Below are 16443 nucleotides of genomic sequence, written 5' to 3' on the forward strand. Positions count from 1 at the left end.
TTTTTTCATTTTTTCATTTTTTACTCCCTGCTGGCTCTTTTTTTATGACAATATACACGTCCTGCTCCTCTATGGAAACCGCATAATCATGGCCAGAGCAGAGAATTCAAAGATGTCTCGTGCAAGCAGCTTTAACTCCATAGAATATAAAAGGAAAACAATGCAAGTTGAATTTCTTTGATTCTTTATTTAAATAAAAAAGTAATCCATGTTCACACGTGTGTTACCAATATTCAAAAAAAAAAGGGAGGGCGACACATGTTATAGTTATCGAACTATTTGTTCGTTTTTTTTTCAACCTCTTCTCTTTGTTCAAGCAGCCTGCAGTTTACTCCAAGTTTCCCTGATGTTTTTTGTCAAGAGATTTTCGGTCCCATCCTCATCGATCAAAGATGTAGTTTTGGAGAAATTCTGAAGCACAGAAGTTTAATATGTGAAAAGATTTTAATAGTATGTAATCGGTTCCAGTTGTTCAGTATCATTTTGATAGGGGTTGAAAAGAATTCTTCACTGGTTTTTTGGGCCTTTCGTGGCTTTATTTGACAGGAAATGGGATGAGAGAAATAGGCAAAGGGCCAGAGGTCGGTTTTGAACCTTGAGCCACTGCAGCAAGGACACGGTCTCTGTACCAAGGACACATTTACTACCAACTGAGCTACCCTAAAAATTTTAAGAATATAAATGATCAAACATAACGATTTTGCAGTAATTGATTGCAATGTTCAGGCGACTCTTTTTTTATTGTATTAGATATAATAATGAGTGCAAAATAAGTCCAAACCCTGTAATGTGCAGCTTTTACACATTTTTGGTGTAAATTCAAGTGCAGTGTATTCATCTCCTACTTGGTGAATTGCGCAATATCCATTATCATATTATTGATCAGATGCTGCCATATGTCCATATGTCTTTTTCTTTTCTCCAGAAGAGCCTGGACGTGGTGGGAAGGGTCTTTGGTCCTTACCAGTTCCCCTGAGGGCTGAACTCCTCGGGGAAAGCTCTGTTTGATGTGGCCGTTCTTTCTTCCTTTGAGTGCATCCTTTGATACATATGAGGTCACCATGGCTGCCGCTCTTCACCTGACAGGGAGAGATTTCACCACCGCTTTGTGTGTATACTGCAAAATGACAACACGCATTGTTCTCCTGTATCTGGCTGGGAAAACATATATTCCGTTCACATTAATTCAGATGTTTGATGATAGTCTAAATGCTATTATAACACTGCAAATATTAAATCTACTAACATTACAAATATTAGATGTACTACTTTGCTACCCATCCTTTATGCCTTTTACTCCTGTCAGCAGTACCCATCTCTGGCAGACCTCCAGATTGCAATTGTGCTGCAAAATGATAGCAAGAGGACCAAGTATCAAATCATCCCAATACAGCTACACTGGTTGTTTGTTTGAGAAATGTTTGTATCACTTTGGTGATTGTGTTTTGGGGCTCAGCTGGATCTGGTTTGTACTTACATCTTTGATCGGGTTGTTTAACCCTTTATGAGCTGACAACATCCTTAGATATCCTAGCAGGGCACTTCTGGCCTTGGTGTAGTCGAGGATCAAGACCTAAAGCAACTCGGCCTTTGCCATCTGAGCCTCAGAATGTGAGATGCTGTGCGAAAAGAATAATATACACATATGAAATAGATAATAATTAATCCCCCACTTGGCCTGCGGCCAGTCTTCTGTTCTTCCTCCCTCATCCAAGCTCAGGTCCTCTACCAGAGGCCTGGGAGCTTGAGGGTTCTGCCCAGTACCTTAGCTGTTCTCAGGACTGCAGTCTTCTGGATGTTGTTCCTAGGATCTGCAGGAGCCATGCTCCCAGTTTGGGGGTCACAGTCCCAAGTGCTCCTATTACCACGGGGACCACTGTTGCCTTGACTCTCCACATCATCAGCAGCTCTTCTTTCAGCCCATGGTATTTTTCATGCTTCTTGTGTTCCTTCTTTCAGATGTTGTTGTCTCTTGGGATTGCTACATCCTAAAACACTGCCTTCACCTGATGTTGACTATGACTTTGTCCGGTTGGTTAGCCATCACCAGTTTGTTGCTCTGTATCTGGGAGTCCCAGGGGACTGGCTTGGCTTGTCCTGGTAATTATCCACCATCTTCTGAGGTGTCTCCCATTTTGAGCTAGGGGCGTACAGCCCATACTCATCACAGCTGTTACCTGTACACTGTGCTCGGTGGTTGTTCTTACCATTCACTCAATTGCCTATGAAGGTACTTGACTGTTGTTGTTTTCGGGACCCCAAGGTGCTTGCAGCTTTCTACATCTGCTATGTTGCCCTCTGGTAGGCCCGATGACACGCCTGTAGGCTGCTTATCGCTGAATGGGTCATCTTTTCTAAAGGAATACATTTGTTCCCCTCATTAATCCACTGGGTAATATTAGGGGAAGCTATTCCATCACTGTTGTAAATTGTTATTAACAATATTGTAGGCCATGGCCCTGACCTACACCTATAACTGTTTTTTTCATTTTCATCAGGCAGGTATCATTTAATTTTACGGATAAGCTCGCAGTAACTAGGCCTCAAAATAACTGAATCTGAATCACTAAAATATTCAAAGCAACAGGGATTTGTGGGGAACAATTTTAGAAATGTTTTTTTCCAAATTATTCAGCGCATTTTGCATTCAGATCAAAATGTGCTGAATCATTTCTGGATGTAAAAAAAATGCACTGAATGGCACACAGTAGAGCACACAGCTCAGTCAGTGTTGACCATTCCTCTTTGATTCAATCAAGCCTATGCCTATATATAAACAAACACACTGAAATCCACTAGATCCTGATTTTGAAATTTGGTATGCATCCAAATCTACTCGCTTATAGATATCAGTCACCTAAACATGTCAGAGCTTTCATCAGGATCCACACATAGTTATCTGAGAAATCCTAATATATATATGTATATAGCCACAATAGAAAAAGAAAATAAAAAAATTCCATGATCCATCCCTTCATCCAGATCTGCACCAAATGTTAATCTGTTAAATATATCTATTCTCCAGACACCATACAAGCTCTGTGGGATTTGTTCAGTAGATATTGTGTAGTCCTGCTGACAAACCAGCCAACAAATGGACAAAGGTGAAAAAAGAACATCCTACATCGTCGGATGTAAACATGTCGCATTAACTTTCAGGCATTTTAAAATAATTTCTCTCCTGTGTATACACAATACACTGTGCAGAAATGTAAACACATTTGAGCTGTTTTAATATAGTTGTATACATGATGCTTTAACGATTGTTAGCCTGAAGCATGGAGCAGATACTGATCATTAGCTATCATGAGCTGAACTAGTTGGAGCTGCAGTGGAGAAGCACCTGAGTTAGCCCTGTCAGAATCTCCAGTGATGACCTGGAGTGTCCTCTGGAGGAGAACGAGACGAGGGGCTCTTTTAGGTTGCTCAGTGTTGCATCACATTGCAGACATATTAATATGAAATAAACTGGCAATGAGACAAGTGCGCTTGAGCCCTCCTGACAGAACTACCCTGGGTGTGATGACAGAATTGAACCAGTAGGGAGCGCACTGTTCATACCCATCTCAGCGCGGGCCGTGGTGCAGCCTGTTTCCTGGTGATGGGGTCAAGGAAACAGCTTTTTTTTTTTTTTTTCATACACGACACTACAGTGCACTGCATTAGCATTAAGTGTACGCCACTGAGGAAGCTGAGTGCAGCAGTCCTCCACTGAACCTCACTGAACGCATAATCCACTCTACACATGACAATCCAAGGGCAAGTCCAGCCTGCATTAAAAATACACATAATTAGCTTCAGAAACAGTTAGTACCAGATTTGAGTCACATAATAAATCACATGACAGCATTATTCTTTTTTTTTTTTTTTTAAAGGTGAGAATCAGAATAAGTCACTCTTGGTAAACCGGTGCCAAAAACACTTACCTAAACAAGCCCGACTAAGTGGGAGTATTTATGTATTTCAATGGTTCTGATTATTCTGTTTCAGGCCCCTGGAATGGTGACACCGGAAATAAGAAGAGAGCCATTAAATCACTGAATTATTTAACAGCAGTATGAATAAACGAGTGTGAAGATTACTCCGAGGTAATGTGAAAATGTGATTCCCCCCCGCCCCCCGTCTCTGACTCCCCCATTTCACCCCGAGCGTGCTCTCCGCGCCTGCGTAATTAGTCCAGATTGTATCAATCAGGTAAAACACACATATGCACCCTCGCGGCATATGACCTAATATGTTTTATAGGTAGCCTGATTAGCTCGTCTGGTCCCTCTGTATATGTCATCACATCACTGTTAGAATGAACCTCCCATTGCTATGGTTTGTAAATTGTTGAAATTCCAATAATTCAGTAAAATGCATCTGGCCTTTTTGTGTGTGCTTTTTTAAAATTTATTTTTATTTTCACTTTTTAAAAATTTTTTTTTATAACTGATCTCCCGCCTGGAGTCATTTGGAGATGTGGGTCTGGCCAGATACAGATCTTCGTTGAAAGATGAGAACGGCTCCCAAGGTGGGCAGGACAGGGCAGGTCCAGGTACGGCACTTTATAGGGAGAGGGGAGTCGCTTTAGCTGCAAACGGGTTTCCCCCTTCGAAATCTTTGCTGCACGGTTTCCCGCGCCAGGAGTTCGGCATCGTGGCCCGGTCTGCCATCCGCGTGTTCTTGGAAACAGCGTCAGAGAGCAGCTGAGAGAGGCTTAACATTTCAAACGTCTGGCGGTAGGCTGCAAAGTTTCCACCCTGACAACACCGTCATGTAGCAGCGGCTGCGGCAGGCTGAAGCAGGCTGGAGGAGTCAGCTCGTTGTTCAGTTGCGGCGCACGGCCTTTCCGAACCCGGAGTCACACTCTTAACGCGTCGTTTTAGTTTCTGTCTGATGGACGTTGATGTATTTCAATCAGGAGAGTCTGTTGCAGTCAGTGCGTGTTGTGTTACAGGTGCAGCGGTGTTGGAATCAAGTCCTGTTTTTCTGTGTTTCACATGCGTAAAACACAACCAACTTTGTTCCTGATCAGCTCTCCTCATTTTTTTTTTTTTTAATTTAACTATTAGCAGACAATAAAATACATGGTAGAGTAACTCTACTTTGATAAATAACCACCGCAATCACGTTTATTTTGTTGTATTTTGAGTCAAAATAATCTTTAGTCTTATGCGTAAAAGTCACAGTGCATCACGGATTAAAAGTGGGATTCCGGTGGTTTTAGTCATAGATGTCCTCCCAGCTGGAAGGAGGCCTGCAGCTGGAGACCACAGCAAAACTTGATGTACTAAAACCGGAGAAAGTCGTTGACGTGACGGGTCCTGACGGATGCGCCGGGCAGCGCGGCTGCCGCGGGGACGGAGGAGAGAATAAAGCGGCCCTGCCTCCAGAGCGCCATCAGCAGCAGAAACCTCGCAAGATGACCCGGAGCCCCAAATGTGCCCGCTGTCGGAACCACGGCGTCGTCTCGTGTTTGAAAGGCCACAAACGCTTCTGCCGCTGGAGGGACTGTCGCTGTGCCTGCTGCCTGCTGGTGGTGGAGCGGCAGCGCGTCATGGCAGCGCAGGTCGCGCTGAGGCGGCAGCAAGCTGCGGAGGTGAGGAGGGAGGAAGGGCAGGTCAGTGATAGAGCACAGATGGAGGATGAAGGGATTAATAAAGCACGGCCTTCAGTAGATGATTATAAGGAAATAAATCAGCTTTAACGGACGAACATCAGGGTAATCATATGTGGTGTGTGAGTGTAGAGGGGGAAAAAAACTATCGAGACAATATGTGTTACTACTAATATATGACGGGAAAGTGTAAATAGGATTAAAACGCTATTTATTATATGATACCATGATCTTCTTGATCTGTCTATGCATTTTAATTTTGTGACAGAAGATTTTGACATTTTACCGAAGTTGAAATGTTCGGCCACTGTACACTAATTATTCAGATATTATGGGCCAGACCTGCACCAGCTGGAAAGTGCCGTGTATGTGATTTTGTTGTGAATTAGTGCAAATTAATTAAAATAGACTTGACTTAACAATGAAGTTGCAGACCTCAAATTGCACAATTAATACTATAATTTCTGAAGTAATGTGTGTTGCAGAGGTCTGACCTCCTCATGGCCTGTGGCATTAGCTGAAGTCTCACCTGAAGCTTTTTTTTTTTTCCTGTATAAATTAGATTAGATTTGGAACATTTTAATAAGACATGAATGCAATACTTTACCAGTCCAGTTTGCTGTGGGGCTCCTAGGTGTTGTTCTAAGATTGAGCTGAGCTGTTGGGTAAGTTTATCGATCTTAAGTCTCCTCAAGATCAAAATATATTTTCCCTTCTTTCTTATATTTGTGTGTGGACCTGCAATTTGGTCACACAAAGCCGCCATGAGACACACAAATAAAAAGACTCGCAAATATTATCAGTTTGTCGAACTTTAAACACCCCTCAGAGAAAGACTGGCTCTCATTTAAGCTTATTTTTCAGATTTATGTCAGTAATAAGGTTTACTGAAACAGAAATCTACAGTCTGATTGTATAATACAAATAAATGTTTACAAATAATTTTTTTTTTTAAATGTGATAATGTACAAACTGAAATAGCAAGTATAGAATAGTACAGCACATTTAAGCGCTTCTACAAAATGACTCATATTCCTCTGATGTTACCACAATAAGAAGCTAAACGTGTCTCTTTTTTCCATCTCAGGAACACAAAGAGCTCTGCCTCCCTCTTACATAATGTATTATTTCCCTTTAATTACCCTCGGGGCAAGGTCTCGCTATAATATGACTATGTCCAAATGTCTAATTCCTGTTCCCATGTTTCTCCCAGGGCAAGAGGGGGGTCAGGTGTGCAGCCCCGTTGCGCAGGTCGGCGTATCAGCGTTACAGCAGAGCAGCCGAGCCGAGCATCCTGGCTAAGAGCATCCTGCAGGGTATATTTTAATTAACACCCTCTCTCTCATTAACACACTGATTCTGCGATAGACAGTGCAGATTTCTCTCCAGTAAACGAGATGAAATCCCAGGAGTCAGCGTTAACATGTTGCTGTTTATGCAGTGAGCTCATCTGAATTCATGCAAGGTTGCTGTGCTATGATTAATCGATTAGTCGTCATCTGTTATGTTGATTGCCAGCCATTTTGATCATCAATTGATCAGTTTGATTCATTTCTGCAAGACAAATTAGTCAAAATTCTCAGCTTCTCTGGCTCCTATATGAAAGTAAACCCAATATAATTGGGTTGTAGAAAAAAACAAGACATTTTAGGACATTATTTTGGGCTTTGGAAAACACTGATTAACATTTTTCAACCTTTTTCTGACTTTTTTAACCCTTCTTCTAGCCTCAGCTCACCCAGAAATGAGTATTTAGTCATTATCTACTCACCCTGATGCTGACGGAAAGTCGTGTGAAGGTTCACAATCCACAAAACATTTCTGGAGCTTCACAGCCACCCACAGCTTTGCGGCATTCTCGTCAACAGCTGAAGCACTGTAGATGGGCACTTGTTTTAAAACCGGAAGAAATAACTAAAAGAAAACATAAAACAGCTCCATACAGCTCGTCTGGTGTAATCCCAGTCTCTGGATCCCAAATGCATTTGACAGCTGACTTCAGACTGAGTGTGTTCTGACGCCTTTAGCTTGGCAGCTACAGCGAAGATTTTTGCTTTAAAAACTGTGTAAATAGCGTCTTTTCACATCTCGGATCGTGGGACTTCCAGTAACTTGGATCACGCCGGACAAACTGTACGAGGCCATTTTATTTTTTATCCAGTTTTTTAAAACTTTCAAACGTTTTAAAACAAGTCCCCATCTACTTCAGTTGTTAAGGAGAACGCTGCAACGCTGTTTTTGCCGTGAAGCTCCAGGAATGCATTGTGGACGACGAAACCTCACCGGACTTTCCATCAGCATGAGAAGTGATGACGACTGAATTTTCACTTTGGAGTCAATTTAATCTTCACGGTTCATCATAGCCTCATCCAAAAAACCAAGTCTCAACCCAAAATAAATAGTTGACCTTTTGTACTGCAAAATGTCAATTAACAGATTTTCCCAAGTGCATGCTCTCTGTGCACATATGCTCACATTGTACCTGCGAATGATCAGGGAATGCTACACCAGTGCCTCTTCTCAGATGTCATTACACAGCGTTACACACACGTAATTCATCCAAACAAACACAGTCGTTGTGGCTTCACTATTTCATAACAGGCCATTACTGTATTACATAGTGTGCTTTAATACCTGCTGGCTTGCAGTCAAATCCTGCAGGAGGCTTTGTCTTCTTTATAGCCCTTTCAGCCTGTCTGAGCTCTCAGTAAAGAAAAAATGACACCGTTAACCAACTGCGTAATTAAAATAATAAAGCGACGTACTCAAACATAAACACAACAATTAATTGGTCGGAACAGCTTTATTATCCGTAAATGAATGAAATACGTGGCTTTGCTCCCGGTGCAGGGCTCAAACCGGAGGTGCAGCTGGAGGACGACACCCCCTGCTGGTCAAAGCAGACGCAGCGCGACCAGACGCACGTCACGTGTCCCTCCATCAGCGCCCGGATGAGGAAGAGGCGAGCCTTCGCAGACAAGGAGCTGGAGAACGTGATGCTGGAGCGGGAGCTGAGACAGAGGGAGCTGCCGAGCGACCTCTCCTTCTCCTCCTCTGCCCTCGTCCCCGTGCTTCACCCGCCGCCACTGCCCATCTCCCCTAACCTCCACTGCTGTCCTCTCAACAAGGACCCCGCAGCTGCAGCGATGTCCAGTTATGTGCCTGTGTATAAATATAAGCCTCTGTATGAGTGTGACTTCCAGTTCTATCAGTTCTTCCACCTAAAGAGCAGGTCGTCTGCAGAAGGCGACTATAATGACTTCTTGTGTCAAAGCTCAGAGCATGTCAGGGAAGATGAGGAGGCGCAGAACAGCTGGAGAGGCTGTGAGAGAAGAGAACGACCAGAGCTGATACCTGCACCATCACAACAACATCTCAAACATCATGGCAGCGCCTCGTCAGGTCTCCACCTTGTCAAATCCCCGTCAGAACCAACAGAAATACTGGACTCAAAGGTCGACTCAACAGTCACAGGCTCTATTTCAGGAAGTGATCAGGGTATCCTGGGCGGGCCAGACGTCAGTGCACCCAGCAGGACTCTTGATCCCAGACCTCTGACAGCTAAGGGCTGGAGTGCAGACACTCCTGCCGACCAGGCAGGCGCTCATGCCGGCTCTGTCAAGAGCCCTCACTGCAGCTCAGTCAGGACTCCTGCTGTGAGGCCATTACCTTTCTCTGTAGAGGCTCTGCTGAGGGCCTGACAGGCAAATGGAGAGCGCCGTAGTGCACTTTGTTTATGGGCGGGCTAAGAATTCATGCTGATTGAATAAATGTTTAAAAAGTCTGGGTGTATTACAGGTTTTCAAACACTTTTCTTGACGACAGCTGGTTGCTAAGTGGCACTGGGTGAAATATTTATGAAAAGAATAATTACAATCTTTGTATTTTGTCTTATTTTTCGTGAAAATGTATTCAGCTCCCGTATATCTCGACCATAATTAAAACTATAACAATCAGACATTTAAATGTTTATTACTATATTCTCATTTTTATACCTACTGTATATTGAACATATCTTCTAGAAAAGCGCAAAGAATGTAATTGTTTTTTATAGACCTCTTTACGAAATTCGGTGAAAATATACTCAGCCATTCCATTGTGACCCTCTCACATAAATCTTATTTTTTTGTCTTTTCCTGAAGAAATATACAGAACATCCATAAAACAAAGTTGGTGAAACATTAGCGTTTGAACTTGTGCCCACTTCTCACTTCGTGCTTTGTTGATGTGTCTGGCTGATCTCAGGCACCAGGTGCTGCTCGGAAATCTCTCTTTAATCACATGAGGACTAACGAGAAGGGGAGCAACCTGGGGTGAAGCAGGCGGTGACAGTTAAAGGGGCACCACATTGCCAAAAAAGTTACTGTAATGAGACACAAAGGGTTGACGGCACAAAAGACGCACGTCTCTGACATTTCTGCATCTGTCCTCTCCTTCGCTCCGAGACGTTTGTATCAATTATTTATTGTTCTTTCAAAGCTCTATCGCTCACATTTTGTCAGACTGCGGTCCGTCATTTTGATTGTGTTGCCTTAAACTCACTGATCATATGGCATACTGTTTAATATTTCATGAAGTATCATTTTATCACACCAACAGAATGAGGAAAGATGGGAAATATCCACCAAAGGGTGAATGGGAGGGTGCCACGGTTGCCTAGGCGACATTGTTCTTCATTGTATGCCGAGCCTGACGCCGGCCGAGTTTGTTTGAACACGCATGTGATCTATATCCACTTTTCTCTCCTTCTCTGTTTTTTTTTTTCTTCTTTCCGCGGAGTAATCTCGCAGAGATGGAGGTCAGATACTTTTGACAACTGTGGACCTTGTGGCGTCAACACAGAGGTGATCGCGTGTCTTTGTTTGCTGCTATCTCGCACCATATCAGAATGCCTTTCTCCCTGTCTTTTCACGGACAGACAGAGAGGGGGCGATTGGCACAAAGGAAGGTGAGGATGTGGGCCTGAAAGGGCTGAATATGTGCCATTGTTTCATTATTTGACACACCATTTTGCGCAGATTTTTACAATATTAAAACCCTCTTCCTTGCAGAGAGTGCAAATTGCCATTTTTACTGTGATGATAAAAAGATAAGCATCAGTCACAAAGGGGTGATAATGACTTCTGTGAGGAATAACACAGAGGATATAAATCAATTTCCCTCCGGCAAAGCTAGGGGAAAAGCTCATTTATCCAGTTCCCCCATGTTTCATTCTGGAGTGTCCTTAGTGTGTGGCGGCTAACAGTTAGCAGCCCTGCTCTAAAATGCCATTCACGTCCCACCGTTCTTGTTAGGACCGTGCGCGGGACAGATAGATTAGCTTTATTGTTCCGTGCTCTTTGCAAAAGGTTTGATTCGATCTGCAGTCCCCAGTTTATTAACATTTTCCTGTGTGGGCCAGAGGAGGACTGAAGAGAGAAAGAGGACGTGTGAGGGGGTTATTGGATTCAGGCCAGTTTGCTGACAAAGCATTTTCAACAGGTTAAAACATGTTTTTGGATTTGTAACAGCCACAACCCTTCTTCTCCCTCGCCCGCCGCCTGTTGTCGCCCACCTGTGACGCTCCCCGCTGTTCATTCTCTCGTTGTGCCTCATTTCCATTTCAGCAGGATTGATTTCACTCTGTTCAGGGTAGAAAAGCTTTGCTTTGGCGTTCCCCTGTAACTCTGATCTTCATATTTTCATCATGCAGACTCTATCGGCAGTGACTGGAAACACGGGGGAGAGAATAAAGCGAGAGCTGGTGGGTGGGGGAGGCATGGGAAAACAGCTAGCGCACAGGTTACAGCTCCTTCAAAACTCTTAACATTCACCTCAACCCTGTTATTTCAAAATAACACCTCCTCCCACTGATAACCGAGCACTGCAGTCTTTACCTACACCACTACAGGCCCGTTACTGGCCTAGCATGAAGCCATCACGCTGCAGCTGCACAGAACACAACTATCAAGAAGATCTTTGTTTTCCCATTGCCTTCATTTCCTTTACCACCTTGCGGTGTTTACACTAGCTGTGTGCAAAGGCAGACGTGCAGCGAAGGTAAATTCTTCCGTCTGTCCGCCCTTAAGACCTGATTAAAGCAGCCAGACCTCTCCGCTATGATCAAAATATGAGTCTCAGCTCTCTCTTTGGACACATCATCAGCAACATTTAGTATCAGGGCTCAGTGGAAAGCCTTTGATCGTCCTGCCAGCCCTCCTCATTACAGAATGAGAGCGGACTAAAAGCGTATGTCTTGTGTGGCAAGGTCATTCCCCTTGACACTTCTAACAGAGCTGCTATGTGTACTTAATAGCGTTGTTATGGGATGTTTGGACAGTGCGGAGAACCCTCCAGGCTGATGGGGAACCTGAATCTGACACACAGCACTTGACGGCAGTTCTGCTCAAATGATCTTTTATTGATTATGTGTTGGTCCACTTGAAACGGCTGCATTTGAACTGACTGTATATCACAACCAGTTGGTTCAGATAGTAGAAGTTTGTGTACTGAACAATTCTAATTTGCTTCACAGAGTTGGTGACTCATATTCACAATCCAAGATCCTCTTGATTGGACATCTGTATTGATTTAGCGCCATTATTTTCTATCATTAATAGCATGAAATCCTAATAACTGATTATTTTATCAATTTCTATAATGATTAATCAGTTTGAATATATTTTTCTAAAGAAGAAAGTGGAAAGTAGATTTTTTCGGTGTCATTCCCACCTCTTCAGATACTGAAGCTTTGGGGTGGCAACTGTCCCGACCTACCATCCCAAAGCTTCAGTATTTGATTGGCAATGACACTAGGAAATCTGTTTTTCTTCCAAATACTAGGACCTTCAAATGTGAAAATGTCCGGTTTCTTTACCCCTCAGTGAAAGTAAACTGAATATCTGTGGTTTGTAGACAAAACAAGACACCTGAGGACGTCGTCTTGGGCTTTGGTAAACACCAATAGAGATTTTCTGACATCTATAATACCAGATAACTAATCGACTAATAGAAAATAATCAATGGATTAATCAACACGAAATTGTTATAAGTTCATTCAGCATGAAATAAAAACAATAGTTTAAAAAAGCAACTTTTTTACAAATACTGAGACAGCTTGAGCACTGTTCTGGCTGATAGTGCCTACCTGACAGTAATAAAGACATTCTCCACCTGGGGGGAGTGTAAGATGAAAACAAACAAAAAAAATGCTGTCAAAAAATATTTTTTTACTTGCTTCATTGTGTTGAAATAAAGTATTTATACAGATAAATACTCGAATCTCCTGTCTGGTTTTATTTGTTTGGATATTTTATTTGTAAGACAGCCGTCTGCGGTGTGTGGATGTTATCATTACACCCCGGGCAGTATTCCTTCTATTTATTTCAAAGAAGTATCTGCAGCATTGAGTCTGAGGGGTCAGGGTAGAGCGTTTGATCTGTCTGCCAACTTGCTGCGCACTTTGGATTCCCTCCTGTCCCACCCTGCCCTGCAACAGGCCCCGTATGCTCGCTGCTGTTTGGTAGCCAAGCCTGACTCAGAGATACTGGTGTAGGGTTACACTACAGCCGTGTGCCATTGCCTCGGTTAGCACACAATCATTTTGATGCCTTTCGATGACCTCTCAAAATGAAAGAAAGATTAAGTATAGAAAAGTAAACACTGTCCCTCAGGCACAGCGAGAGCCAAACAGTGAAAAACTGTGCTCTCATCTCTTCAGCTACCTAAAAATGAGCCCGTTGTTGTGCTTGCACTGCCTGTCAGAGTTTGAAATATCAACCTTTAATCATCCGGACCCCCTCCAGCCAATGATGTAATTTATTTAGACACTCGGGAAACAGCGCCAAGAATCATTTTTCAACTTTTGTCCAAATTTGACAGTGATATCTGAGAGATGTTTGCGCTATAAATTTTGACCTTCAGCGATCAAATCAGTGCGAGTGTTTTTCAAGTCTGGGGTACAGAGTGAGCGGTGTGTGCGGCTCCGGCGAGGGTCAGGCGAGCCCCGAAAGTATTTTTTTTTATCAGGCGATGGATGGACGGACTCAAGCAAACAAGACACGATCAATAGGTCAGACCGACCTGTCTGCACAGAGGGATTCGTGCGGTGCGGACGGGTCTGCGCTCCTCAGCCGAGGGTGATGATCTTACGAGAAGAAAATGACAAAACAAAAGCACACAAAACACAATCGAAACAGTATCTGCCCCGCGCGAAGATGAAAGGTACCCACTTAGGAGCTAATATTTCATTGCAATTCCGCTTAAGCTCTCTCTCTCTCTCTTGCCACGAGCTAGATGACAGCATTAACAGCACATCTAAGTGCTACATGAAGGCAGCTGTAGAGCTTTTTGAAGACGTTCCACCTCCCATCCGAGAGTCGACTTCAGTCCTACTGCACAGAACAGCCCTCTTTATAACTGATATTTGGTTTTAAAACTAAGGGCATTCTGGTTTCGTGCGCATTTTAAATTTCAGCCTAAATGTGCGCTTTCATTTAATCTAATATCATCTGTTAGGTCCATCGTTTCACACTATGATCATCATTTTGAGGTTAACACACAGCTGTAACGTCATCAACACGATAGCGTATTTTCCCAAAATGTCTCGCTATTGAAACACGCGGTCATCAAACAAGTCCTCCAAGTTAAATGAGAGAATATGGGTGCGCAGGTGGTCGGGTGGTTGGAGCGCATGCCGTGGACGCAGCCGACCCCGGTTCGATTCCGGCTGGAGGTCCTTTGCTGCATGTCACATCCCCCTCTCTCTCCCATGTTTCCTATCTGTCTACTGCTTAATAAAGGTGTCTATGCCAAAAAAATCTTTAAAAAAAAAAATGAGAGAATATGCTGTCTGTTCACGTCCACATAGAAGCCTTTCTTCTTAGGTTGGAGAGATCCATTGTTTATGACACTTAAACACAGATTGGACTGTTTGAGGTAAATTAAAACACCGGACCCTGTGTTGTCGTGTACCACACCGGTTGACACTTTGCTCTATAAAATCAGCCCTCAGTTTGTTTTCGCCGTAAGAGCTTCATCTAATTGTGAGAAGCAAATCTGTCCCAGTTGTTCATTAAATTCAGGGCGATGGCCATCAGAGCTAATATAATCAACACGGCTTTAGCAGAGAACAAGCGCCTGGTCTGCCCTCTGACAGAGACATTCCTAATTGACTGTAGTTGGGTTCCAGTCTGACCACCGCCACCCTTCATTTAACAGAAGAACAAACACACCAGCGCCCGCTTTAAAAGACAGCCCTGTGTGTAACCAAGCCTGCCCTGGTTGGACTAGAAATTTCACAGCTTTAAAAACATCTTTGAAACAGGCAGGGTAGAGTTCTCTCCCGCACCTCCCCACTTACCCCCGTCCCGGACTATTTGGGTTTTTCCATGCACTGCTGTGTGCATGTACAGTATTTGTGTGCTCGTATGTGTGTGCCGAGCTCGCCTGTCGCTATTCCAGCAGCCTTGGGGACGACCGACGGTGCCCGCGGCTGCAGCTGTGTGGCGATCCAGTTACCGTCACATGGTGCCGCTTGGCCGCTGAAGAACTACCTCTGCAATATTAGAAACCGAAGCAGACCACAAGACTGCACGTTCTCTCTCTCGCTAGATGTCTCTCCCTCCAGAAAACATTATAGCATTGAAGAGATGTTGATACGACGGCTCACAGACACCTTGAAGTCCTGTGTAACCGCAACACTAGCATTGAACTTAAGATGACACTGTTTTAACTGTTTTACTTTTTCTTTCTGATATCAAATAAAAACCAAACCTTTATCGCGGTGGTTCCTAACCTTGTTCCTTCAGGGGCACTCATTTCACTCCCTGAGTGAGTGACATGTTTCCTGGATAATTCGTTTTATATTCAATCCGTAACGATAACAGTGCAGATCAGTTGTGCGCTAACTGCAGGAAGTTCATACTTACAATCGTACACACTTTATAGGCTTCTTTAGGGACACATTCATTTTTTTTTTCTTCTACCCAGTGCTCGGCCAGAGATCTTTTAGCTCCTTCATCATTTTAGCGAATTTTGTTTAGGTCTTCACACTGCCCTTAGTTTTGCAAACAGAAGTAAATCTAATGAGATAACGGCTAACTGTTACGAAAAACCACCAAGGCCTCATAACCCCGATGAAGGACACTGGACCCTTTGCCATATTGTGACATAAGCAGCCCATCCTCACCCCCAACACATCGACTGTAGCATTCCGGTCAGTGGCACTGGGCTTCTAAGTTTGACACTGTATTTACCCCGCTAGCATCACATGCGAAGCACAACAAAAAGTCCAAGGCAAAGGGTGGTTTCAGTGGTTGGATTACTTGACGAGCGCCCTTAAGCACAGGTAAAGGTAACTAATGTCAGTCCTTAAAGGGGTGATAAAGATCTGTGCAGCTGTAGCAAAAAATACCATCGTGTCTGTGGAGGAATGTGTACCGATCTGTCCACTGCACAAAGGAAGGGATAAGAGACAGAAAAGAGGTTGCAAAGTGCCTTAAATATGGCGATGTATGGGAACATGTTGAGCTTGAGCTTAAAGTAACCCAAAAACAGATAGGGTCAGCTTACTCTTGCTGTTTCGTGCCATAGCGCCCCCTAGGCTGCGGCGTCCAGACTGCTGTGTTACAGTTCACAGGCAACACATTCCAGAACGCAACAGTGCTCGAAATCAATCTAGCGTCGATTAAAGGGTCTGCATTCGCATACTTGCGGACCGTAGACTTTTCCACCACAGACCAGGGTTTGTGTCCCTAGTAGAACCAAAAATCAAGACTGACTGGATTTTTAATAATGTCATGGGTGTGAATTAATAATGACTATCATGTTGGACATACGGTAACAAGAGTGTGCCCAAAAGGTTG

The 16443-nt window shown here is 43.6% G+C and overlaps 1 protein-coding gene across 1 annotated transcript; it reads left to right on the plus strand.

Moving 5' to 3' along the window:
* Positions 1 to 4570: 4570 nt before the first annotated feature.
* dmrt2b (doublesex and mab-3 related transcription factor 2b) lies at positions 4571 to 9783 on the plus strand. Its single transcript, XM_030432480.1, has 3 exons — positions 4571 to 5581; positions 6813 to 6915; positions 8450 to 9783. Exons 1-3 carry the CDS (start codon positions 5216 to 5218, stop codon positions 9298 to 9300), a joined length of 1320 nt encoding a protein of 439 aa, XP_030288340.1. The 5' UTR covers positions 4571 to 5215; the 3' UTR covers positions 9301 to 9783.
* The last annotated feature ends 6660 nt before the right edge of the window (positions 9784 to 16443 follow it).

The sequence above is a fragment of the Sparus aurata genome, chromosome 11, assembly GCF_900880675.1.
Source record: "Sparus aurata chromosome 11, fSpaAur1.1, whole genome shotgun sequence".
In the NCBI taxonomy this organism is placed as follows: domain Eukaryota; kingdom Metazoa; phylum Chordata; class Actinopteri; order Spariformes; family Sparidae; genus Sparus; species Sparus aurata.